The following is a 27,612-nucleotide window of genomic DNA, read 5'->3' on the forward strand; positions in this document are numbered from 1 at the left end:
AATAGAGCTTTTACCTTTCGGTTACTGTGTTTGGAAATAATGTTTATTGACGAATACTTTTACTTGCATTGTTTCATTTGCTTACTTTGTATCATTTTATACATGCAATTGTAAGAAATTGTTTCCCAACTTCTTGTTCAAGTTTATTCTTCCGGTTTTTGGCTATGGCAATGTGTGTATATCTATATGTATATGCATCTATATATATATACATATATATATATATATATATTCGTGTATATAAGTAATATGTTCACGGTCATTTAATCAGTACACACAACAATAAAAATTGGATTTCATATGGCGAACAAGTTTCACATCAAATTTCCATCTTACTCGTACTCTCATTTTTATTTGCGTGTGTGGTAATGTGCACTTTCCCAAAAAAAAAATGTCGGCGGCATTTCCGCTGCATTCATTTCCGCCATCCAATTTTTTTTTTATGCAACTCTGCTTGCTTTCAAACTTTTAATGACGCTTTTCGATCGCGTTTAATAGTTCCAATTTCTGGAGATAGAGACATTATCTTTTGGTTGTATTAAAGTTCTGAAGAAGCTTGCATTAAAATTTATCTAAGTTCGTTCGATCCGAACCCACTTAAGTCCTATTGGTTATTATATGAACTTTTCTCCAATATTCTGGATCTTCTACATCGTTTTTATACATTTTTCGCTTAGTTTCTTTTTAAGTTTGCGGGGAACGTGACTGGAGAAACATTTTTATTTTTGCAGTTAGATGTTTACAACTGTTACTCAGCTCAAGGGCCTGTAATAATTTAGCTAATTTCGTTAATTTTGCTTTGATAATAATCTCTTTTTTTAGATTTAGAAGATGTCAACAAAAAAGATGCAAAATGTCGATTCCAAAATATATATGTGTATATATGTCTTTATATTATTGTGAGTATATCTACTACGTTTTTTTTTTGGGCTTGGGGCTTTTTTTTTGTTGGATAAATTTGAACTATTCAAAATAAATGCGACAAAAATTTAATTTAGTTTACAATTCAAAATTTGTTTTTCACATAGATCATATAATTGTTTGTGTGTTTTTCGTTTTCAGCAAATGTTGCGCATATGTTTTGGGTTCAATTTCTTATCGAGTGAATTGGGGGATTTGGGGCGTGTAAATATTTGAACTATATTATATATGTAAAAAATCTCATCGTTTGTGTTTTTGTACTTGTTAGAAAATCACGCAGATATGCTGAAATTATCCAACCGAGTCCGAATCCGAATCAATCAATCAATCAATCTAACCGAAATCCCATCTGAACCAAAGTAATGCCCTTTACAAAGCCACCCAATATCATCATCCGTGTCAGTGTCCTTTCTCAGTGTTCCTCCGTCATTCCACTCCCACATCGCAATGATCCTTAATTTCTCCGTCCTTATCCATACATCCATATATCCATATATATCCTGCCTCTGGTGCCCTTCGCCTAAGCCTAATCCTATATTTGTTATCGTACATCGAACTTATGTGTCTCCTAACGCTATTATAACTACCGAATTCGTTATGTAGATATAGATGGAAAGCTTTATGAGTAGATAGATACGTAGGGGGTGTTAGAGGGGAAACTATAGAAACATAAACGAATGTTTGTATAAATTGCACATAATTCGACTTAGCACTAAATAGCTACGACTTACGAACACATGTTAAATGTGTGCCGAGTTGGGATTTCTTAGATAAAATGTTTTATTAGTTAGATACTCCTCGCCTGTCGAGTGTGTGTGTGGGTGTGTGTGTGTGTATGTGTGGGAGAGGAGGATATATTCATATATATATTTATATAATTTACAATTCTTACTAGGGTTCCACATATATACGCACATGTATTTGTATTTGCAATTGGCACATCATTTCTAAAGAGTCAATCAAATCAAAATACTTGATGTTCACTTGCTCATTCGTTCTCTTATTCGTTTACGAGTGTTTATTATTAATTTGTTTGTCTATATGTTGTTGTATTGCACAAGACGCAGCCCGAAAAAAGCTGAAATAAATAAATGAAATGTGGTAACCAAAAATCCAAACGAAATAAAAGCAACGAAAGTTAGTTAACTAAACCATTTACTAAACATTTATTTGAAATCAAGTAGTTGTGGTGCACACGAGGCAAAGACAAATGAAACCAACTCAAAAGTTCAAAAGTTAAACTCGCCTAGATCTAATTGCATTTGTTGAATTGGGTAATGGTAATAATAGTAAGTGTAGGACAAAAAAAGTAATTGCTTGGGCTTAAATTAAAACTATACAGCTAAGTTAGCGTTACTTTCTGCTTCTCAGACGCTTCTGTTGCGCAACTTAACTAATCCAATCGGTAATTATACGTGTAATGATAATTGTAAAATGAATAGAAAACATAGTCTTACTAACTAATTCAATAGTATAGGTGTAGGTGAACAAAATTCAATTCGTCGCTCGTCTTGACCGGCGCGTTTCGAAACACATTCTTGGTGATAAAGTATATATTAAAAAAAAATAGGTGAAAAACGATTTTCTATTAAGGCAAATTAGGTTAAAGCGCCACATCGCAGTCGCAGGTGCAGATTTTCATTCAGCCCGCCGTCGGTTGTTAAAGTTAAACATAACATAAAGCTGCCAAAGCCAGGTGTGTGTGTGTGATCCTGTGTGTGTGTGTGTTATTAGATTTGATTTGGTGTGTCTAAAATAATATTTACTTTTAGTTTACCAAAATTTGTCACCGCTTTGGCTTACAAATCATTCAGCATAGTCTGTGTTCAGTGTGTATACGTTTTACATTTAGTTCTATATTGAACATTTACATTTACAATTACATTTCCATTATAAGAATTCCTCCTTTTTCATACTTTTCTATTTCACGCGTTCACGCTACTTGCTTACGATTCAAATTGTGAATTGCACAACATAGCGTTCGCCTGGGATGCACACAAAAAATTTCACTAAATTTAATTTACAAAACATTAAAGGATTTCGCCTCCAGAAGCTGGTTCATGCACTTCATTTGCTCCCAACGCAATATTGGCTTGCACCGAAGTGGGTGTGTTTTAGGGTCTTAAAATTAATTTAACAGCTTATCGATTTTCCGGGCGCTCCCATTCTCATTTTCATGCCTCATCGTGGAGGTGGGGGGGTTAGCCAAACGAGCGGGTGTTCGAACAGAAGAATTGGTGTTGTTATGCACTAACTCTAGATTAATTTAAGCTTTAGTTGTGGTTCTAGTTTCTTTCGTTTGCCCATCATCTCTGCTTCTACTGGTCCTGCATCATCTTCATCTCCATCTTCATCTTTTGTCTGCTCTTCGTTCTTTGTTGCTGCTGCGTAAACTAGTAAATGCTACAAAATAGGATAAGGTCAGCGGGGCTGGTGGTTGCTCTAGCTGATGGTGCCGCTGCCTTTAGGCCGCCGTATCCACCTCCTCCACAATGTGGTTCGGGGACACTTCGCTGGGTGGTGCGGCTGTTGGTGCTGGTGCTGCCGTTGCTGCTGCTGCAGGTGCCGTTGAAGTATTGCCGTTAGCATTGGTGTTGCTGCTGCTGCTGCCAGTGATGCTGTTCGCGGGTACAGCCTTCCCCGTCTGGACGGGCACAGCGGCTGGTTGCAGGGGCGTAGCCACCAGGGCGCTCACGGCACTGTACTGTGCGGCCGCGCCCATTGAAACAGCGGCTGGTCCGCCGGCGGCGGTTGAGGAGAGGCTATCGGCCGCGGAGGCGGAGGCGGGCGTGGCATAGGGACCACTTTTCAGTTTGCGCGCCTCCCGCTTCTGCTTGTGCTGCTGCATCACCAAGCGCAGCTGGTCCATTTTCGAGCGGGTCTTCATGTTGGCCAGCTCCACGGTGCACTTCTGGCACGTGTGCTCCCGCTCCCGCTCGCCCTGTCCATCATCGCGGCGGTAGCGACATGTGCAACCATTGGCTTGACTGGCCATCGAGCTGGGTGCCTCAGCCGCCTGGCAGCAACTGTGCGACGAGGACTTGGAGCTGGCGGAAGCCTTGGAGGCGGCGGAAGAGGAGTGGTAGCTCGGGCAGTCGCGGAATGAGCAGCTAGCTCCGCTGCCTGAGGCCAAAGTCGCCGACTGCTGCTGCTGCTGCTGGGCGCGGCTGTTGCACTTGGCGCAGTTGTGGTGCTTGGAGGAGTACTGCAAAGAAAGCGGCTGATGAGCATCACTAAACAGTGTATACTGGATTAGCTTACCATTTTGCTGCGCGATCCGTGATGCATCCCGCTGCTAGAGGAAGAAGTCGAGGAGGATCCGCTGCTGCCGGATCCCGAACTAAATCCAGAAACCGATCCAGTGGTCGGCGCCTCGAAGCTAATGCGGGCACCACGTCCGTACTGCGGTGTGGCACTCAACAGATCGTTGAGAATATGGATGACCGTCGAGATGTCGCGTTTGGGGCGTCCAAAGCGATCCTGCAGTGCCGGATTGAGAGTGCCCGAGAAGGTGCCAGAGTAGATGCCCTTGCCGTGGTTCTTCATTGACTCGATCACGGCTCCCGATCCACCCTTGCGCGGTGCTTCCTCGCCACTGGCGGCTCCGCTCGTGGTGGCACCGCTGCTTGAGCTGCGACCGCTGCTGACCACGCCGGCGCCGGACAGATCGATCTTGTTGGTGAACACCTCCTTGGAGAGTTTGCGCAGTGTCTGGGTAAGATTTCGCGATGCCTCAGCGAGAGTCCTGGTATCCGACACACCCAGCAGCGCGTCATCGGGCTCTGTGGTTGTGGTGCTGGTGCTGGTGGTTGCGGGCAGTGCCACCGTTGCCGCTGCTGTTGCGGTTGTGGCTGCTGCTCCTACCGCTCCTGCAGCCATGCCCTGCTCCAGCTTGCGACGCTTCGAGGGGGACGAGGAGGAGGATGACGGCGTCGAGGAAGACGATGATGAGCTTGTGGCAAAGGCGGCTGCGTTCACCGATGACTGGTTGCCGGCGCAGGCGTGATTGAAAAAGTGGCTGCTGCTACTGCTGCCGCTGCTGTTGCTGCTGCTGTTGCTGCTGCTGTGACCATTTCCATGTCCGTGACCGTGGCCATGCCCGTGGTAGTGACGATGTTTGGTCCTAGTGATGCGATTGTTCCCCGTCTTGTGCAGCATCGAATTGCCGGAGAAGGTGACTCTGGTGCCCGCAACAGTCGAGCGAGCGGCAAAGCCGGCATTCGCTCCACTGCAACTCGATTCGGGACACTTGCTTGGCGAGCTGGTTGATCCGGATCTGGCCAGTGGAGCGGGCGCCACCAAAGAGGCCACCGGCGGCGCCACTGACGGTGTGGGTAGGCGCGTGCACAAGCACGAGGTCAGCTTGGCGGCTATCGGATCCTGCTGACAGCCGCCGGTGGCGCAGGCTCCACCAGAAGAGGACGAGGACGAGGATGAGGCTGAGCTGGAGGCGGCAGAGCTGCAGATGCAACTGGAGCTGGAGCTGGAGCCGGAACTGGAACTGGAACTTGTGGCAGCCGTCGTGGGCAGGGGAATGTTTTTGATAGTCGTCATCTTGATGGGACTGGACACGAGATTCGACAGCGACTTGATGGGCGACTGCTCTAGCACAGGCTTCGCGGGACTCGAGCCGGATCCACCATTGGCCACAGGACGAGCACTGGCGCCCGCATCCTTCAGGGCGAAACTGTTCACGATATTCTGAATGCCGCCCTTAATCAGCAGCTTGGTGAGATCGGGCCCGTTTAGCGTGGACGAGCTCTGCGTCTGACCAGTGCCAGTGGCTGGAGCAGAGCCAGATGCTCCCGAGGAGCTGGGCAAGTCGCCGTACATCTTGCGCAGCGAGGACATCCCACCACCGCTGCCCGCAGCCACTGCCGAAGCGTTGTGATGATGATGGTGATGGTGGTGGTGATGATGGTGATGATGGCCATGCCCGTGCCCGTGTCCGTGCCCGTGTCCGTGCCCGTGTCCGTGGCTGTGACCATGTCCGTGACTAACGCCGTGCCAGTTCGCAGCGTGCAGACTCGGATGCTGGTGGCTGTGCACGTGGCCATGTCCGATCCTTCCACTCGATCGCTGGCCAGAGGAGCGGGTTCTCGATGAAGACGAAGAGGATGACGATGAGTTTGAGGTTGAGGATGAGGAAGTGGCTCCAGTGCTGCCGTTTCCTCCGGCCGCCGACGAGGACGACGACGAGGATGTGGAGTGGGAGTTGGAGTTGGAGCTGGAACAGCCAGTGCCAGCTGGCATTACAGGCACCGTTGATGTTGTGGTGGCCGCTGTGTTGGTGCTCGCACCACTTGAGCCACCACTGGCGACGGGAGCCACTGCGGCGGCAGCACCGCCCGCCGGATTAACCGTGCTCAGCTGCAGCTGGATGAGCATCATGTGGTCGCCGAGGCGCATGCTCAAGTTCAGCGGAGTCTTGCCGCTGAGAAAATCATTAACCTGTGCGTCGTTTAGCGATTCCAGCGCTTGCATAACCGTGTTCTCCGGACGTTGAGCCTGTGAAAAGATAGATGATGACTGGATTAGTAAAGGATTTTATTCGGCATTAAATCGATTAAATCGAATAAATCGAATCTAATCGAATAACCAGCTACTGGTTCAGTGTGGATTAAAGATTTCTAATGTGTTTATAATACGTAACTATGTGTATTTAAGTCGCACACACAACAAAGCCCGCATTCCAATCAGATGAGAGTAGGAGCTCGTCATTCCCTTTCCTTTATCCATATCGAGGTAGACCAACTATTCACAAACCCCCTTTTTTCAGAACGTAGCGTTTCTGGCTGTGATTGCTATTCTACGTGATTCAATGCGACGCCTTTGTGCTCCGCTCAAATATTTGCAAAAAGTGTAAATAACCAGGCGTGGCAGTCGACGCCTCCAGTTGCGTTACAGAATGAAAAAAAAATAATTAGTGTTTGGAAAAAGGGTTTTCCGAGAGTCAACTACTAAACTCAACGAAAAGTAATTGTGCAAAATTAAGAGCAGCAAACAAAAGGCAGTAAATACATATACATATATATATACTATATATATATATGGGAATATACTGTAAGACTCGGTTCCAAGTTTGATTTTTGTTTTTAGAGGTCTGGGTCTGGGTTAATTAATCATTTCCATTGCATATGCACGTACAGCTGCGGTCAAGCCACTAGTTCGTGGAAATGTGTTATTCAAATTGAAAACTTTTCCAACTTACGTGCCATCATAACTAAAGTTTGAAATGCTATTAAATGCATCATGAAGAATTAGGATGCAAGTAGCATCTCTTGCTCTATTTTGCTGGCCACCGCTGTTTGTGGCCAGCAACTGAGTGAGCACATGTGCGAATGGGCGGGGAAGGGGAGTGGAGCGGAGGGGGGGATGGTGCAGGGGGTCATGTTTTAATTTTTATTGACTCTGCTGCTCCGCTGCTCTGACACAGTGACCCAATAATATTCAAATGAAGTCAACGACAAAAGCGCCGCTTCAGCTTCAGTTTCAGTTTCAGCTGGTAGCCGTGTGTTAAATAAACTGAACTCTGGATGAGATGGATGGATGGATACCAACGAGATGATCATGATGACGATGGCGATGGCGATGCGGATGGCGCTGCCTACTTTCCCTTTGCCATTTGACGCAGCGTGAACTTATGCAACCTCGCCAATTTTCCCTCCCAAAAAACCGAAAAAACTAAAACCAAAAAACAAAAAAACCAACAAAACTAAAACCCTAGCCTAGCAACCGATCCAAAAAGTGCCTAAAAGAAATGGAGGCAAACGAATACTTGGAGTCGAGCCTATTTGTTGACGTGGTTGGCTTGTTACTCATGGCTCATGATGTTGCTGCTTTCGAGTTGAGTCGAGTCGAGTCGAGTCGAGTTGAATTGAGTTGGGTTGAGTTAAGTGTACCAAGGTCAACTGACGTCGCACGCAGCTTACGTCACCAGTCGCAGCGAAATCGAAATTTTCAAAAATTTAACCCAAGAGCAACACCAAAAAGCAGCAGCGGCAGCAACAACAACAAAAGCGCAACAAAGGCAGTCAATGCTGTAATTTATTAACTTTGTGCAAATTGACTCTTTTTTTTCTTCTTTTTCTGTTGTTGAATTTTTTCTTTGGCTGCCGGGGAAAACGTTTTTTTGGTCAACCGGTTTTCGGTGGCTTGCAGCCCAACACTAACTAATACATCATAATCGAAGCCCTAAAATTTGCATCGCATAAAAAATCAAAGGGTTTTTTTTTTAAAACATATAGCTGATTTATATTTAGAAACCATTTAATTTTTCATCCATTCATAAAAAAATTGTGTTTCATATCAACTTGATATCGGTTCTTATTATCTATTATTATGCAAAGTGTGATTAGGAATTTTAACAATTTCTTGTAGAAACTTTCTATTTTATATCTTCATACTATGTACATTTGTAGTTTGCTGCAGTGTAGAAAACAAATTCATCTTAAATAAACTACCTTTTAAAAAAGGTTTCTCAGCTTGAAAATTGAATATGAACGTTTTTCACAGCAACCTTTTCATCTTTTTTTTTTGTTTTTTTTTTTTACAAGCGGGAGCAATGCGCACTTGAAAAAACCAAGTACTTACTATACAAAGAAAACAACAATATTTGAACATTTTGGGGACAAAGCAATTTTTTGCGTTAGTTTTGCGCTGGCTATCTTTGCATGAGTGTATGTGTGTTGTGTTTGTGTGTGTGTGTGCTTGTTTGCTGACCATGAAATTATTTTTATTGCGTAGCGTTTTCAATGGAAGTTTCGCATGTGAGTGGACCGCTCCCCACCGCCCCCACCACTCCCCCCTCACCGCCATCTCAGCGGGGCAGCGGGAAAACACTTGACAATGTGTAACAAATTAAATTGGCCAAACTGCGCGGCGCTCGGCGCTTTGATAAGCAGGCAGATAGGCACATATGTGTGTACCTACGCAAGGGTACTAGTTTTTATTGCAGTGTAGTGGCAGTGGCGGGCGGGAAGCAGAGACAAAGAAAGAGCCCGGCGCCAGGCGATGACGCCCTATTTGCTATTTGCTGCTATTTGCCATTTGCCTCCATTATCTGGACCTGACCACGTAACCCGTTTTATGACTCTGGCCAATTGGCTGCATTGGCTTTAAAATTGAGCTATCGAAAGGCAGTGATACAATGGCCAATTGTCGCGCTTTTGTTTCAGCTTAGCAGCATGCGCATGTGTCTTCCATATGTGCAATCCCACATAGTTTCTCCTTTGTTTGGTTAAAGGGCTTTCCCCCCCTGCCCCCCCTTGGCACATTGTTATCAAACAGCACTATAGTTGTAATCAAGGTTTTCACTGTAAAACAACAACTCAAGGGGCGCCAAGTGCAAATATTTCTTTAGTGAGCAGATTAGAGCAGATTGCAATAAAGAAATCCGCTGAACAACAACAACAACGACGGCAGGTGATTTCCTTAGCCAATTATTACTCATGCCCACTGGCAATTAAAGCGAAACTAATAATACCCACTTGTAAATGGCAAAAAAGCAGCTCTGGAATTGCCAATCGATTCACAGAAATGATAAATATAAATGAGTATGCACATATAAATAAATATTATATCTCCGTGCGATATGTGGGGAAAAGGTAAGTCGGTAAGTGAGTAAATCACTTTTGGAATGTTATCAATGGAATTTTGCACTTTTATTCAATCTCAATGAACAGATTTCTTTTTTAAAGATACATACATGCATACAGATACAGATACAGATACATATCAGTCACTTCCGTTTCACTTTTAACAGCGCTGTTAGCCGCCCTGTTATCCGCAAAAGAAGATAAACCGGATTCACGGAAATCAAGTGACTAAACTGAAGTTCTTGTATTTCCGCTCACTCCGTTAAGTTATGAACAAGAATGCACTGCACTGAAATGCACCACTTGTTGACACATCGCGATCTTCCAGTGGACGATAACTGGGATGAGGAAAGACGGCAAGGCGAGTAAGGTGGGTTGGGTAGGTATGTAATCTCAATGCTGGACGGGATGAAGATGTTGCGGATTGAAGATGTTGCGGACTGAAGATGTTGCTGATTGAAGATAATGCGGATTGAAGATGTTGCGGATTGAAGATGTTGCGGATTGAAGATATTGGGGATTGATGATGTTGTTGGATTGAAGATGCCGGAGCAGATGATAAAGACGTTTGGTGGTACCGGTGGTATTGTATTGAACGAAGCACACAGGTTGATGCGATGACACTTAATGACGGCAATTAATGATGATGTTGTTGTTGTTCTTGTTGAAATTCAGATAAAGAATTATTATTGGTTTCATACTCAACAATGAACGTATGGGAGTATCCATCCGTCTGTTAACTGTTGTGATTTATTACATTTGTACTTAATCTCCGCCAAAAGAAGTTCAGATCTTGCCGCTCCATAACGAGTTATGCGCCATGACGCCACTCTTCATGATGATCTTCATGATACGAGAACACCGATAAATGGCAAAGTCTCGACAATGAGGCATCCAATCCAACATTACCGATGGCAGATAGCACTGCAAATTCCACAGAGTCAAGTGTGTTGCGAGATAAGTTCTCCGAATTCATTGAAGAAAGGCAGATAGACTGAGATAGGATTGGATTGGATGGGATGGGGTTGGGTTGGTTGGGCAAAGTTCCGCAGACAAAGACGAATAGAACTGGTTAATAACCTGCAGCATGGCTTCTTTGGCATCTGTTGCTCATTCTTGAGCACTTCCACTGCCGCTTTCCGCTTCTTTCTCTTCTTTCTCTTCTGGCCATATTCTGTTCTGTTCTTTTCTTTTTTGGCATATTGGTTTGTTTTTCTGCTTTTTTTCTGTTTTTTTTTCTTCTGTTTTCTTTTCTTTTGGTGGCCAAACATACAAAGGACGCATAAATTCCAGTGGTCACACCCAATGCACTGGGCAACCGACCAACCAACCAACCCAACAACCAAGCAGCAGTTCATATTGTTGTCATCATTTTGGCTGGCTGTGTTCTTCTCCTGATATATAACCATATCATTTTTTGGCTTTTTATGAGCTCTCGCATCTTTGTGTTACTTTGTCTGCTGCTGCTTCTTCTTCTGCCTCTTCTACTTGTCGTCCCCCATTACCATCACCATCATCATCAGCACCATCATCATCATCATCATTACCATCCTTCGATGCCGCAGCCTCCACAACCCGTCGTGTTATCATCGCTCGCCCTTTGTTTGCCGCTCGCTTTTGTCTTTTGGCTCGTTGTTATGCGACGCCGACGACTTGCAATTAAAATCATTTTCATAAATCTATGCAGCCTTCACTACCACCAGCCACCCACTCACATCCCCTCCTTCTTTTCACCCGCTGCGCAGCTGATGGTCAGCAACGGCAGAGAATTGCCAAAAAGAAGTCCCGAGTCCGAAAAATAAAAAAAAGCAGCAGCAAATGCAATTAATTTGACAGGAAAACGCCAGCGCATCAGTTAAGCGACATAAATAATAAAACGAATCGAATCGCAATGAAACGAAACGAAACGAAACCACTCGGGATGAGTCGCTCTCTGGTGGGTGTTTCTGTCTTTTTTCTGTTTTTTCTGTTACTTTCTGTTTTCTGGGGGATGGGAGGTTGCTGGGGGAATCCCCTCGGATTTCTCCTTCTCTGCCACAGTCGGTCATGGTGCACGGTGGAACTGACAACGCCCACCCACTTGACTGTCACTGCTGCCAGTGCCTGCGTTCCATACAGTATAGTATATATTGTGCCATACTATGCAGCATACAGTATACATGGCATACGACGGACAGCAAGTGACACATTTTTAATCAACTCGACTGTTTGCTACATTGCATTTCTAGTCATAATGCAAAAAGAAAACTATCAAATATGTGTTTTTTTATATTATTAAAGCATTAAACCTATATAAATCAATAATAGAGCAGAGTAATTTAGAGTTTAATAGCATACTGCAAAATGATAACAGCTTCAACATCCAACACATTCTTAACCAATACTACTGGGGCTCATGCGTTTTTCTCTGTGCATTTTCTGCAGATGACTTTTGTTTGTTGTTGACTTCAACGATTTCTCTTGGCAACGAAATCGAAAATAATGACAAAAACCACAAAAGGTGGCCCCCAGGGTGCAGAAAACATGCGAAGAATAAAGGAATGACACAAACCTGCGGCGATTATGATTGAGCTGTCGAAAAAACAGTTTGCAAGGTGCTCCACACTCCACTGCGATTATCATTAAAGTATTACTGCAAATCTACACTATTGCTGCGTATTTTTGGAAATAATAATACAGCTTGTTGGCGAACTCTCAAAACATTTGCCAGCATGTGAGTGCCATTCGGAGCCAACTATGAAAATCGAAAGTGTCGCCGATTCCACCCATCTACTCATCCACTCATCTCTCCATCCGGAGACATATAGACTTTAGATATATACATACAAGTATTCCCCATATGACCGCTTGCTGTCGAGTTTATACATATTGCTATAATAAACTTTACAGAATATTATTACTGCTAATAGCAGCTGAGTTTTTGGCTGTCTGCGATGTGTCAAGATAAAATTGGAGCAATATGCAAATGTCGCGGCAGACAAATGGGTATAAATATATATTTAAATCTATATATATATATATATATACATATACATTTAGGCTGTGTGCAGTCTCGATGCCAGCTAATTGGCACATAACTTTGCATTATTCTTGCTTAGATGGGATTGAGGGTTAAGACTCAGAGAGATACATACATATGTACACGGATGACTTTGGTGACCCACAGCGGCAAGATCGGTCACCTTGCTGGCTTACTCACTCGGCCATTCGGCCATTTGGCAATTCGGCAATTCGGTGTGTGGTGTGTGGTGTCAATAAATCGAGAGATGTCTCCATCAAATCAACCTGTCACTTGTTAACACACATTTAACCCAGCGCGTGGGCTGAAGGGGGGAGTATCCAACAGGGGGTACAACAACACCTGTCCAGGTTGACAAGCACTCGCCACCGAATTGCAATGTTTCGGTTCACTTTGCCCCTTGCTTGCGGCTACTCTGTGCTGCTAATTAGGAGGCAATGGCATGAGGTGGCACAAAATAAAAAACAAAATAAAAAAAAGGAAAAGGTGAAATAAAATACAATACTGAAGCATCGTGAGTCAGAAAGTTGAGAGATATAGATTCTGGACAGCGAAAACGCAGAGGGGCATAGAATGGGAACACAATGCTCCTTCAGGCAGGCACTCCTTTCACATAATAAAACACAAACTTCCAGCGCAGAGAAAAAGAAAAAATTAATCCGCACTTGAGAATGGAGTTTAATAATTAAAGTTCCTAAATGAATATAGTAGTTATTAGATAGATAGTTATTATAACTAGAAATTTGCATGATAAAAGAGGTTTCGAGAAACTTAATACTTGAGTCAGTGAAACACTTGGTTGACTTTAGTTTTTCTCTCAGTGTTTGGTGTTCACACCTTTCCGGAGTTCTGGCAATCGGCATACCGACCCCTCTAATTGCAGTTCTTTCATCCCGCGCAGTGTTATTTATTTCGTAAATTTGCACGACAAACAACAAAAGCCATTGCCAAAAACAAAAACCAAAATAAATTTAACAAAACAACAGAAAAAAAAGAAAAAAAAATTGTTGAAATGCAAAAGAGACGCAAATTGTTAATTGGCTATTTAAACATTTTATTTCACTTCGTACATTGCAATTTCATTTTGTTTTGTAAATAATTTTTAATCAGCATTCTTTATTGACTTATTTCACCAAGTGAGACAAAGAAAGACTCGAGTTTTAATTTCGGCTTTCTTGGAAGCATTCTGTTCTATTTGCTTTAAATGTTTCAAAAAGATGTGCAGCATTATTAGGGCCATAAAAATGTATTTATTTACATCATTTTCTGGCAAGAGAACGGCATATTTTTAATACTAAAGTGTGTTGTTTTAAAACTTATATGAAAAAAGTATAGAGTTATGAATCAAAATAAAAGAATGTTCGAATATAAGTGAACGTAAATTTAGGTGTTGTGCTTTGCGATCGTCTTTTTGGCATTTTTATGGATTTCTCGAGCACGCCAAAATATTTCTTTGTTCACAGCACACAAAATTGCATGAACTTTTATAACTTTTATAAGCGCGTGTGTTTTGAATGCAATGCGAAATGCAATAAATATGGCCAACAAATGTCCGTCAAAGTTGTACACGAAGTGCATAAAAAAGGGACTTTTAAACATTTCAAACGACTCAGAGATAAATGTTATTCGAAAAATAAAGGAAATAACCCATTTTGTAATCCACTTATAGAGGGAAATATTTGTACTTAGTCGCTATGTAGTTTTTCATCTACATTTTCGAGTGCCAAACTTGCTTGTAACTTTTTCTCGCACCCAAGTGACAAAATTTGAGTCCAGACTTTAACCAGTTTACAAGTTATCTCTGTCGTCATCTTCATACCTATTCCATATGCGCAACTTGAACCAATTTCATGTGAAAAGCCATTGAGACAATGGGAAACACGACACAAAATGCACAAATGTTATTAAATAAGAAAACATAATGGACTTCCAGTGCAGACGACAGATAGAGAACGAGAGATTGAAATAGAGCAACTAAGCTAATGCTTATATAAACGTTATGTGGCACTGTTGGCCAGATTGAGGTGAGACAGCTGCTTGCCCCACCTGACGAATTGGTGTCACCCCAAAGCGGAAAGGCAGATTAACCAAGCAGAAGTACTACCGAAGCTTCAAGTGATATAATTCAATAATAATCGAACAATAAAATTATAAAATTCACATTTATTTTATACACATTAACCAATTTTAAAACCATTTGACTGAAATCAAAGCTCTGTGCATTGTGTCCAAGTTTCAAGCATTCAATTTAATAAAGTTAGTGAGTGCATTGACAATGTTGCAAATGGTGGACAAGCAGCAGCAACCTGTTGCTGCGGCAGCATGTTGCAATGCCCACAGCGGTGTCACGCGCGGGATTTGCAAACAAAGAGATTGGTAATACCGTGCGGAGAGCAGCCTGAACCAGGTTAAGAAAAAAAAAAAAAAAGAAGAAGAAGTAATCCCGGCTCATAACTCAAACGGTAAACAGTAAATCAAACGGAGGCAGAGCCGCAAAAAGAGCATGACATCAAAAGTAAAAAAAGATAGTATGGAAAGACAACAGTAAAAGCAGAGAGACGAGAACTAATTTACCAATATTCCGCCTAAAACTGGCTGAGATAACGATCTTCTCTCACAAATCTCATTATGTAACAAGTATGTACTGTAATAAACACTTCCAATGGGAAGTCACTTCCAATACAAGTCTAATTAAAGTGTGTTAACAACTATTTTTCTACCCCGCAGTGTCGGCAGTTCCAATCCCTTTGTTAAGTTAAATACCAACGCGGCAGCGCATACGAATGCAAACTTGACCTTTAGATTGCGCTGGCGTTTAAATTCAAATTGGCTAAAACTTTCTCATTAAAAACACGCACTGTACATTGACCGACAAAACAAAAACGAAAAACCAAAACCGAAACCGAAAAATACGAAAATAATGAAACCAAAACCTTCAAAACACAAACACAATGAGCAAAAGCCAGGAGGCGGACGACGGAGAGAGCTGAAAAGCTGAGCAAATTCGGTGAAAGAAACAAAATGATTGTCATGCCGATCGTCAAGCGATCGTCAACTCCAACTTCAATCGACTGCAAAGCAAAAGGCTTCGCATAAATTGAAGGTAAAATAAGGCGAAACAGGGGGGGTATATGCTTTTCAATAAGCCCCGTATGCACGAGTTGAAAATTGAAATTTGTGTCCTTAAGGAACATCTCTCTTACATGTGTCTCAAATAATAAAAGTACAGTGAGACCCCCTTAGAGTGCAAACCGCCGTGCAAGGCACTCGAAGTGGGCTAAACCAGTTAGACGTCTGTGTGTGTGTGTAATAAAATAAATATGTAAATAAATTTAAATTCATTAATGTCAAACAACTTTGGCAACCGACAAATGACGTTCAGCGTTCGGCGAGGCAACAAGAAAACGATGAACAATAATCAACAGAATTCGAATGAGAAACGGAATTAGTCGAATTAGTCACAGTCACTTTGGCTGGGGGCTTCGAAATGATTAAAATTCCTCAGGTAAATAATATCTAATCTTCCCATATTCATTATTCATTTTCGAATTGAATCGAATAAGAGTGCGGTTAGAAAAGAGAGTGTATCGAAAAGCGGACTTGATTCGGGCTTCCAATTGGGGTCAGGGTTACAGACTTGACTTTTAAATTGACACTTCGATTAACTCGATTCCGATTCCAATTCCGATTCCGAATCGTGTTTAAGCTGTACTTTCTCCTAACTCAGGGAATTTACAAAATATTTCTTAAAATATTTATTTTTTTAAAACGAATCAGTTGGCCAAATTACTAGCTTTAAATATTTTTACAAAAAATAGGCAACCATTTGAAGAGTGGTCATAAAATTACACTTATATCCAGTTGTTCGATTATTCGATTTTCACTTATTGAGTAGTTGCTTTATGGGATGCGGTCGACTTACCAATAAACCAGTTTCCACGTTTGGTATCAAAATGATTTTGGACCCGTCCATCAAGTTGTGATCTCTGAGCGTGCCATCCTGCAGTTCCCTGCAAATGAGAAAAGTAATCGTGTCCATTAGAAGGGTTCTACCAACATGATCATCATACCAATAAACAATATAGGAACAGTGAACAGTATCATCTAAACAGCCGAAAGCTATAAGCGCACAATAAAAAGATCGTCTTTAAAAAGCCAAAAAATTTGAAATTAAATGAGTTGAGAAGATAAAAAAGAGCGGAAAAAAGCTGACGATTCAAGCTTATTCAAATAACAAAAGGCGTGCGCCGCGCTTTTTTCTCCATTATTAATGTTGGTTTTAACTTTTCTCGACTCATCGCCTTACAGTACAGTACACACACAAGCTAACGTACAACAGTAACAATTGGGATAATATCGGCTTCTTAATGGATAATATAATTAATTTGGCATTTGCTTGGTTTGCGTTTTATCAGCTCAATTCTCCGTTTATTCCCCCAAACGAAAGCGTTTCAAAAATAAAATACAACAAAAATATTAAACAAAATACATAAAATAAGAGGGATATTTCCAAAATGAAAGGGGTTGGGTTGGGGTTTTTTTTGAAGGCGTTGATTTGCTGCTGTCAGCACTTTTGCATGCGTAATTACGCCTTTTTGCGACATTCGAGTCAAGTCTTTCGGCGAATCAGCAAAAGATTTGAGTGTAATATCGAATAAGCAAATAAACACAATTCCAATTTGAAATTTTCACGATTATTAGAACAATTAATCTGCATGTGCGCGTATTAGATCTATAAGATTCATTGTGATTATATTATGATAAGCTATCGATATACATAATTACCATAATTACTTATATATCAGTAATTACATATTCTTATACCCAAAATATATTCTTAATACCCGAAAATCAGAATGCTATAGTCGCATTCCTTGTACCCCATTTTCTTGTACAATCTACACTTTTGCTAAATGCGAATTTAAAGGCACACAGGTAAGAAATTAAAAGTTCAAGCACTTTACAGGTTTGCTGCCTTTTCTCCGCTGCTTTTGGATCAAAAGGCATTGGGGCCAGTTGATTTCCATTCCATTCCATTTTTCGTTCTGTTTTCTGTTCGCTTTTGTTTTATTTCATTTTTGTTTCACTTTTGCACTGCAATGGCTGATTTTTTGTCGCTGTTGTCTGTCTGTCTGAATGTCTGTCTGTCGCTGGAGTGAAACAAAGTCAAAAGTTAAATGCTGTTGACACTTTTCAGTTGCTGAATTTCAATTGCTTTCTTTTCTGTTCGTTTTTGTTTTTGTTTTGTTTTTTTATTTGTATTTTGTTGTAATTTTTGGGCATTGCATTTCGCAGGTGTTAAGTGAGACAAAAACAGCAGTAGCAGCAGCAGCACCATCGGCTATAACAAAACGCCAACAGGCAGGCAGACAACAAATAAACAATAAACCAACATTCAGGCGCTTATTTGTTTAATGCCGTTTACTTGGATTATAATGCAAATATGAGAAACCGAAATCGAGAGGGTGTCGAGAATTAACTGCAATAAGAATTGTATTTCCATTATTTGCATTCTCGTATGAATGTGCAATGCACACTGAATTTCTAAAGGGCAAAGGCAGCTTTGTAGATTACAGATTGCGTCTTCAAGAGTTACACAATACATTCTTCTGCGTTGAGTAACTATTTTATTTCCTACTGTTTATGTCTTGTACACAGCGTATTGCAGACTTGATTGGAATGCTCGTTTGCATCGAAGTTATAGAAGTTTGATTTGTATCTCTGTAATTTCTATTACAATTTTGGTCTTGCCTTCGCCGCAAAGTACAGTTGCCACCATAGTTTCTTTTTCGGCCCCGAAGCAAATCTGTCTGGCATATGGCAACCCGAAATACCCATACATACATGCAAGTACAACTTTTACACGTGTGTCTACACATTCAGCTATAATCAATGTCGGGCCTAAATATAGATGGCGATGCATTTGTTTTGGCTAGCAACGCAAAGTGGCAAAGCCACAACAGAAACGAATGTACCGCCGATCCGAAAACATAAACCGAGCCATGGGCGGTGGGCAGTGGGTGGTGGTAGGTGGCAGCTACTATGTACACATGTAAATATGTAAAAATATAAAGTGTACACTTATTGGGTGGGGGGGAAAAACCTTGCCGACCGCTAGGGGCCACACAAAGGCTGGAGAAGAAGAAAGGGGATCGCTTGTTCAAAATTACTTAATTGTATGCTTCATCTCAGCCAGACGAAGAGCTACTCGTATCTTTCGCCATGCGAGAGTTGATCAAAGCACACAAAGAGATGCCAGCCAGCAGCCCAAACTACGAAATAGCTAACAATGACTATATTTTATCTGCCGAACTACAGTTGCTTTCAAAACAGTTATTGTCGAGCTCTTAAACTAAAAACGGATTATGATAATTTCATTAGAAGAAGCCGGAACAAGGGAGTGGATATATTCAAAGTTGCCACAATATTCACCACATTCAATTGACATTTTTGATTAAAAAGGGCATGTTAATCAAACGAATGCGGTGTGACCTTATTATGCACGAAATTGCAATTTATGTTTTACCGGTCACACTGGCACACGAGAAATTCAATAACAATTTCAATGGCTATCCCATTATTAATAATATTGAAAATAAACATATAAAGCGAAATTATTTTATTGCTTCAATTTTCACCACAACTGCATGTTGCGGCGAAGGAAAGAGAAAAGGAGAGAGAGAGAGGGAGAGAGAGGCGATCGAGCGAGTTGCGGCGAATTCGGTGGCGATGCGGTAACCCCGGCAACAACAATAAAAACAACAACGACCATTAAACGAGGCGAGCGTTTAATGACTGCATGCATGATTGATGAATTGATAAGATTTGGTTAGTTGGCTGGCTGGCTGGCACGAAAAGCGAATTTGGGTCAGCGAAAGGGGCGTGGCACGTCGACAACGGCAACGGCAACAGCAGCAGCAGCAACAACAATCGCTCCGGTTGCACGCAACGCTCAACTTTCAACACTCACGCACACGTTCGCATGGATACCGAATAAGAAAGAAAAAGAAACTAAAAACAACCATAACCGAAAGACAAAACCCCCTCGAATCCAAACGCCGAATTTATTGCAATTTTTCTAACTACTACTTTTTTCAAACGATTAAATTAAAATTAAACATTTTTTAATAATTTTAACAAGAACTCACTCAACACTGTAATAGCATTCGTTGTTTAATAAATTTGAATAATCGTAGATTTAGTAAATTCGTTGAAAGTGTATTTGAAGTTATTTAACGTCCGCAGCGTTACGTAACGTAAGGGGCATAGCGTAGCTACGCGTAACGAGTCTGTGATTTTTCACCTCCGACAGCAGCAACATGTTGCAGCGCCTGCAGGTGCCAGGGCAAGAGAAACTCACCACGGCGGCAAGTAACGTAACGTAATAAGAGAGAAAGAGAGCTCCGCGAGGCAAAATTGGGAGAGATCCCCATTAAAGAGGTCTCTTTACTTGCTTATATATTTAACAAGAAAAACAATATTAAAATTTAATGGCTTGCGAGTTCTAGTTGAAGATACAATAAAATGTATTGTTTAGTTTTTATTAAATATTATTTGACCATGCCAAGTATAGGCAAAATAACAGTAGATACTTTTAAATGCAAGTGCTTTTTCCCAGCTAACTAAGCAGTCTTTTCCGTTTTAATTTAATTTTTTTTCGATTTATAAAAGCCTCGAAAAGGGGGTGTGTGTGTGCTTTTGTGTGTGCCGAGGTGTGGCTGTGTTTGGCAGAGTGTGTGTGCGTGTGTTTCTGTTTAGGCTTTTTGTCTGCGGGGGTGTCTGTGTTTCGGCGTTTCTGTGTATGTTTCAGACTGTGTGTGCGTGTGTGTGTGTGCCTGTGTGTGTCTGCGTCTTTACGCAATAGGCAGCAGATGACGCCGACGACAAAAGCGACGCAATATGACGCGACGATGGCCAACAGCAACAACAACAGCGAAGGCCAAACGAGTTGGCTCGGTTGTTGGATTGCTGGGTTGCTGGGTGGTTGGGCGGTTTGGAAAGGAAGGGGGGAGTGGGGGTCAGAGGGGGGCCTGACCCAGACAGACAGGCTGGAAAACTGAGGCGAGGAAAATGCAGACATCAAACTGTACAACCAGTGCTCAAAGTTGAACGCTCTACGCCATAAAGCAATTAGAATAAACAAGTATTTATTATGGAAATTCTGTTATTTTCACATTTCATCCGCCAGTTTTTCACTCAGAAACTTTGTAACTATTAGTAACTCATAATTTATATATGTATCTTGGAAACCATCGAAAGCAGTTTTCAAATTTATTACATACACATTGGCGATTAGGATGGATTTTTTACAGAAAAGGTAGGAGGTTTAACAAATATTTTCGAATCGAATTTTTAATTTTCATTTAATTTTCAATTTTCCAAATGGTTTAAAGGAGGTATTGCAGCGCGTCCCATTTGAAAGAGCAGATCTTTGCCAAGAGCTAGCTTCCTTTCTCTCTTGAAAAACCTGAAATACCCCTATTGTAACCAAAGCGTGGCCGATAAGAAGGTGGAAGCGTGACACCCGCAGAGATCAGGGGTAATATGGTGTGCTATGGTGTGCTATGGTGTGCTATGGTGTGGTTATGCTACCTCCACGCTCTACCACACGATCTCTTCCCTCGTTCTTCTCCTTTAATTCCGACCCCCCCTCCCCGGGATATAGGGATATATACTACTACTTTAATAGACCTTTGGTGGGGGCATTCGGAGCATTCGGCATTTTCCAGCTATGTAATTTCAAACCGGGAACCAAGTGAATTGCCCTTTGTTGTCATAAAATTCCACCACCTTGCTGTATTGCAAACGCTGTGTGTTGCTGCGTAAGTGTGTGTGAGTGTGTGTGTATGTGTGTGTGTATTGGGCATGCTGCGTAAATTATCATGTTTACTGCCTTCAAAGGAGGATGGGAAAAGGAAGAAAAAGAAGGCTCAGGGATTCAAGAGAGAGCATCACACACACACAGGCACACACACACACTCGTATACAGGCGACACAAGGACTCTCTGGCCATCTCTCTCACTCGTTTGTATCCTCTCACTTGCTCCTTTCCACATGATGGCTCCGTAGTCAGTGCACAAGGGTAAAAGCCTAAACAAGAAATCAACGACAAAAAAAAGAAGGAATGGAGGTTGCTGCCCAAGCATTTATACCCATTTAGTATTTATCCCTATAACCCGATTAAATTTAAAATAGTACGCTAAACAAATATGGCTTTTAAAGAATAAATTCTCCTTTATTATTAATATTACCTATTTATTTTCACCTGAGTATATATAAAAACGGTAAACGAAGTGCCAAGTGTTTAGAGTTCATGATTGTTTAATATCTTAGCAATATTATCTTAGAAATAATCTCCGTGAGCCACAGAACTAAAAACCTTATTGAAACACCCTCTGCAAGGGTATAGAAAAGGAGAGGGGGTGTTGAAAAAGAAGAGGAAAACCTCACATGGCACAGAGGAAAGAAGCAAGAGAAAACGAGAGAGCGTCGCATTGGAAACTGCACCGAGCATTGAAAATGAGATTTCCGCCAAGCTGAGAATAACCCAATGGAAACGTGTGGCCAAAAAGAAAACGAATTAGAGCCTGCCTTGGTGTGTGTGTATATAAAAAAAAGAAAAAAATGCCACCTAAATGTCTGGTCAACATTTTTGGGGCCAACAAAGGGAAAGGGAAGTAAACGGGGGGTGGTGGTGCTGACTGACTAACTGACTGATGGGCGGGCAGACTCCCCATCGCCGAGTCAAGGGCAACTGTACACGCGCCCAACAGCCACCCACCCACCGCCACTTTAACGAACAAGAAATGGAGAATAGAGACATTCAAGAAAAAGCCCCTCGAACGAAAACTCCAAGATGAATTGCCAAAAGAAACTATAGGGCTTTACCAAAACGTACATAACCCACATACATATATAAGGATACATACGACGTTCATGTGGAACGTTCATGATATCTAGAGATATCAAAAAGATAGCCACCAAGACGAATATATCATATCACCGTATCAGAGGGTTGATATCTATGCGGTCAAAGTGCTGCTCCCCCATAAATTCCGGCATTATTCCCACCCTTTTTTTTTTTTGGAAAAGGAAAAGAAGTCCAGCGGAAACCGAGACCGAAACCGAAACTCTCTCAACCATTAAACGATTGCATAACCTATTCGGTATTCCTTATTCTTGCTTGGTCACTTGTTTCCAATTCCACTTCCATTTCAAGTTCAATTTCAATTTCGATTTCGATTTCACTCCGCTCTTCCCCCTCCCCCTTCACACGGAAATGTCAGCCCAGGTGGAATAGATATAAATTTGATTCGTTCTCTAATCTAGTTTCAAATAGAGACAAAATTATATCAAATTTTTTTTTACTGGTTCCTCTCTCTCTTATTCGGCTATGCTGATAGATTTTTTATACATATGTTATCAGTTTCTCGGTCGAATTTTTATTGAATTTCATTTGCTCGACGGCTTTGTTTTCACTGCTCATTTGGCGCTATCGGAAAAGTAGAAACGCGTTTAACGAGAAGCAGTTGAACAACAGCGGAATCTGAGAGCCCGAATAATTTTCGACGCTGACGAATTATTTGCCGAAGATATGAGGAAGTGTTTTTCATATTTGCTCGACTACGTCTAGTGTGTACTCATGTGGCAACAGATACAGATACAGATACAGACCGCAGCACAGCTGCAGATAGAAACGTGTTAATTAATAGAATTTTAGAGGCTTCTTTTCCGCTCCAGCTGTAGATATACACTTTTCGGTGGGTTTTCGGCAACCACATGTGATTGAAAGTGGGCCGCCAACTTTTCCACAGATATAAAGTACATGTGCCTGGAGTCAAGATACAATATACAATATACTACAAAGTGACACTTGGATGATCCATTGGATACAGCGGTGTTAGATACAAATCCAATATCTTGAACCATCTTTTTAGGGGCATCCACTTTTACACTATACATATACTTATAAAGAGAACCTACAACAGTGTGTTACCCTTACCTTTTCTCCCATTTATCAATAGTTGCCTTAAAAACCCGTCCCGTCCCTTCTGGTTATTCTAATTTTCGGTATAGATACCATTTAGATCCCTATCCGCTTTTTCGACCTGCACCACCACCGACTGGGGCTCTTTTTGTGGGGTTGTTGAATGCAGCGATTGCTACCCCTAAGGCCATTTTAAAGTCAACTAATCCTAACTTTGATTACAGTTGGGCACAAGCACAATCACAATCACAAGCACAAGCACAAGCACAAGCACATATTCATCTATCTGTGTATATATAGTAGGCAAAAATCGAGAACACCCACATAGCCATAAAAAAGCGACCGCCACAGCCTGGTGCACCATCATCAACACCAGCAACCACAGCAGCCACCACTTTGGCCAAATAGAGGCAAGACCATAAGGGGGCGGTGGATGAGATGGGCGGGGAGGGGAGGGAAGGGGCAACGGGAAACAAAAAAACACAAATATCCAGCCCAGCTTTCACTTGAGCGAAGCTTTTCCTCCTTCAGCCGAAGCGAACCGAACCGAACCCAACCGATACGAACCACCCACAAGGAAACTTGGGGTTGCAACCACCGACCGACCGACCAGCCGACCGAATGCCGCTGTTGCTGATGAGTTTCATTAATTTCCGGACGAAAAGCTGCACCACCCTCACACCACAAGGAAACATGGGAACACGGGAACATGGGAACAAGGGCACAAGGCAACAAGGGAAGTGGCAGAAGCGGCAGCAGGGCCAGAAGGGCCAGGATGTGGGCCTGGAACGCCCCTGCGAGCAAAGCTGGTGCTGACCATATGCTCTAGACCCGAATGCGTAAGACCCTTGCCCCAATTATGAAATTTACTATTTGGAGTACATGAAGTAAATGTTGGGCAAAACAGGGATTACTTGATACTAGTTAGTTCATTAACCAAAAAAAATCAATCAAGCTATGAATATTGGTTTAAAGAATTGGGCAGCACGCTGGAATAATATTGTTTCTAATAAAGATAGACAAGTAGGTACATACATATGTACATATGTGTCTCCGAGAGTCGATTCTCCTCGGCTCTGTTAAAGTATTTGTTGATTAAAATGCCCGCATAATGGTCTGCGGCATCTATCTGTGATCCACCCAGCGGTGGGAGGTGAGCATCATCAGGGCTGTCAGCTGCAGTTTCACCAGCATAAAACCAACCCTCCTCCCCCACCAAAACGCCCCTTTTAGCGATTTGGTTTTGGAGCACAGCAAAGACTGTGAGGAAAAGTCCGTCCGTGGTAAAAGGGTTGAGCCAGCCAGCCAGCCAGCCAGCCATCCAGGGAAAAACCAGGATGGTGGGCTATTATATGAGAGAGAGGCCTGAAAAATCGATGGCAACAGCTGAATCGCAGCTTTGTAGAGTCAACACATCGCATTTGCATGCGCCAAAGGGGGCGTGGCAGTGCTGGAAGAGCGGGGGCGGTGAAGGGACTACAGGCAGCATCCACAACAAAGACAAATTAAACAAAGGAATTGCCGAGAAGGGGCGGGTGGCGGCAATATGCAGGGGGCGGCTGGGGTGGAAGAGGAGGAGGATCGACGGCGGCAACAAACAACAATGAGAAATCACAGCAAGCGACTAAAAATAGCAAAAAAGCAGCAAAGCAGCTAAAGCAAAAATAACATCACGCCCCCGCACATTGAAAATTCAGCGCCCCCCCTTTCCACCCGCCCACCCCACTCCTCCATCGTCTTCTACAAGCACACAAATCAGCAAATGCTTTTCTAATTCCGAACTATTGATTCAGAAGTTTCTATCTGCGCCACATCTGAACTAAACTATACTACATGCGCCAGACTTTTGCGGAAGGCATTTGCGAAAGGGCAAACATTGAAGGTGCTCACAAATCACAGGGGTCGCTCTATAGAGAAGAATTGGATTCTATATTCACTATGATCTAAACTTGAAGAGCAGTAATAAATTGTGCAAATTAATGATACCCAACTGAAAAACCAATCTAAAAAGCAACAGAGCATTCGGCACTGTTATTCATAGAGCAATCGCATCATCCAATATCATAGTTTATTTATAGATAGAAATTATACCATAAAAAAAACTCATAGCTCATCATTTTACAGCAAAAAATACACAAGTTTGAGTCGGATCGGATTAGATGCCATGCCAGAGATCACTGTGGCTGTATAGATACATAGATAAATGTATTGGAAAGGGGACACGCATTCATTGGATCGCTGCAACAACAATAACGATGGCAACAACTGCAATAACAGAACATCAACGAAAACAGCTTTTTTTTTTTTGCTTATGTGTGTGTGTGGCGCTGCGCGCGCACACAAGCAAACAAAACCCACACTCACACACACACACACGTAAGCTTAGCAACAAAGAGCAAAGAGAACAATTGCCGGCCGGCCGAGCAAAACTGTTGATGGCAAAAAAAAAACAGAGTGGGGAGAATGAGAAGGCGGCAAGTGGGTGGTGGGAGGAGGGAGGTGGCGGACGGTCGCGAGAGAGGGAAAACACTTCTCTCCGATGACGTTATTGATGCCGTAAACTGTTGTTTTTTCACTCAGCTTTTTTAATGATCGTTTTGCACTGCAACCAAATGCAATTGGATGACGCCGACTGCGAGTGCAGCTTATGGCTTTCTAACTTTTTGCTCGTTTCGTTTATACAATGAAAGAGGAGCACTTAGAAAAATAGCTATATCTTTCATCAGATCAATGTGATAAACATTTGTTGCCTATTTCTATGACGGTTTTTTCTTTGCAACTCCTATGTAAAGAAATTATTCTCGAGCACTTCAATCAATTCCAACATTTCATAACCATCGTATTATTTGTTTTCTGTGCATCGAATTCACAGTTTGCACGAGTGTGTGTGTGTGGGTAATTGAAAATTAGAATGAGTGTGTTTTGCGGTGTGTGTAGGAAGCTGCTGATGATGATGTTATTTAGATTCCCCCTCGATTTGACAGCAAATGCATGTGAATGTGAATGAAAACCAGAATCAAAGAATCGAGCGAACGCTGAATGAAATCGTTATGAAGGGGAGAAAACGGGTAGATAATATAGAGGAAGTCGACAAAGAAAACCAATCTGCAAATAATTAGTGAAAACATCTAGCAGTTCTAATTGCTTAGTTGGAATTGGAGTTTTATCAATTCAAAAGGTTCAGTCTTTTCCAGTTTCCTCAGTTTCAATTTCCAATTGAGTGAGTAATTTTTTGTGAGAACTGGCTTGTTAGCAATCGTTAACGCGTTCCCAAACTGAAGCTAAGTTTTTAAAATGAATAATCTGAGAAATTATGTACATGTGTATATACACAATTCCCCTGACTCATATAAAACAAAACATTCAGTGAATATTTTCAACTATACAGTTTTCGAACTTCCTGTTTTCCTATTTCCCCAGCTTAATTGCCCTTTTTGCATTTTTGTTCCTAAAATATTCAGTTGTCTTTGCTGTTGTTGGCGTGTTTCTTTGTCTATTTGCACTTTGAACACTCGTTTAATGGCTGAAAATTTCGCTGAAACTGCAGCCAAAGGTGTTGAAAACAACCGAAAGGGTGAAAGAATCGAAGAAGAAGGGATATTTTAAAGACTTTAAAGTCTCTCGGTTAATCACCGGCAATCTCGATTTGCATTTTTTATGGGCATAAACAATGATTTTTTGATGCGTTCGTTACTTCCTCGGCACTTTGGTGGTTGGTGGTTTTCTTGTTTTCGGTGGCCTGTGGCTTTTGGCTTGGCGGTGGTGCATTGACACATCCACCCAGCCAACCACTGAAGAAACAGCAGGAAGAGCAGCGAAAGAGTCATTGGTCTGGGCCATAAATAGACGGCGAATATGTTTCGGGTATTTCGTGGATCTTCTCTCTTTTCTTGCATGCAATTTGGCACAATTAAGGCGAGTATCTGCCAGATACAAGATATAAAACGCAAACACCCCGCACAGCCAGCAAGCAAACATGCAAACGTGCCGTTAGCTCAGATTTGGCCACTATTTAATTTTGTATCTTGCAGATACACACAGACACAAACACACACACTTGCACACCCAACTAGGCATAGGCATTAGAT

General features: G+C 42.1%; 1 protein-coding gene across 2 annotated transcripts in view; it reads right to left on the reverse strand.

Moving 5' to 3' along the window:
* Positions 1-2,063: 2,063 nt before the first annotated feature.
* The window catches only part of LOC122625218 (midnolin homolog), a 33,418-nt gene continuing 7,869 nt past the window's right edge, over positions 2,064-27,612 (reverse strand). The window contains exons 2-5 of one of the 2 annotated variants that reach the window (XR_006326540.1): positions 16,460-16,547; positions 4,183-6,429; positions 2,688-4,126; positions 2,064-2,633 (exon numbers count right to left, since the gene is read on the reverse strand). Coding sequence is in view for 1 of the 2 variants with exons in the window: in XM_043805228.1 (XP_043661163.1) it covers positions 3,386-4,126; positions 4,183-6,429; positions 16,460-16,547 (3,076 nt within the window). In the remaining variant the exon portion in view is untranslated. Of the gene's footprint in view, positions 4,127-4,182; positions 6,430-16,459; positions 16,548-27,612 lie in introns of both variants that reach the window. The other variant, XM_043805228.1, reaches the window with a different exon arrangement.

Source organism: Drosophila teissieri, chromosome X (assembly GCF_016746235.2).
Source record: "Drosophila teissieri strain GT53w chromosome X, Prin_Dtei_1.1, whole genome shotgun sequence".
NCBI lineage: Eukaryota > Metazoa > Arthropoda > Insecta > Diptera > Drosophilidae > Drosophila > Drosophila teissieri.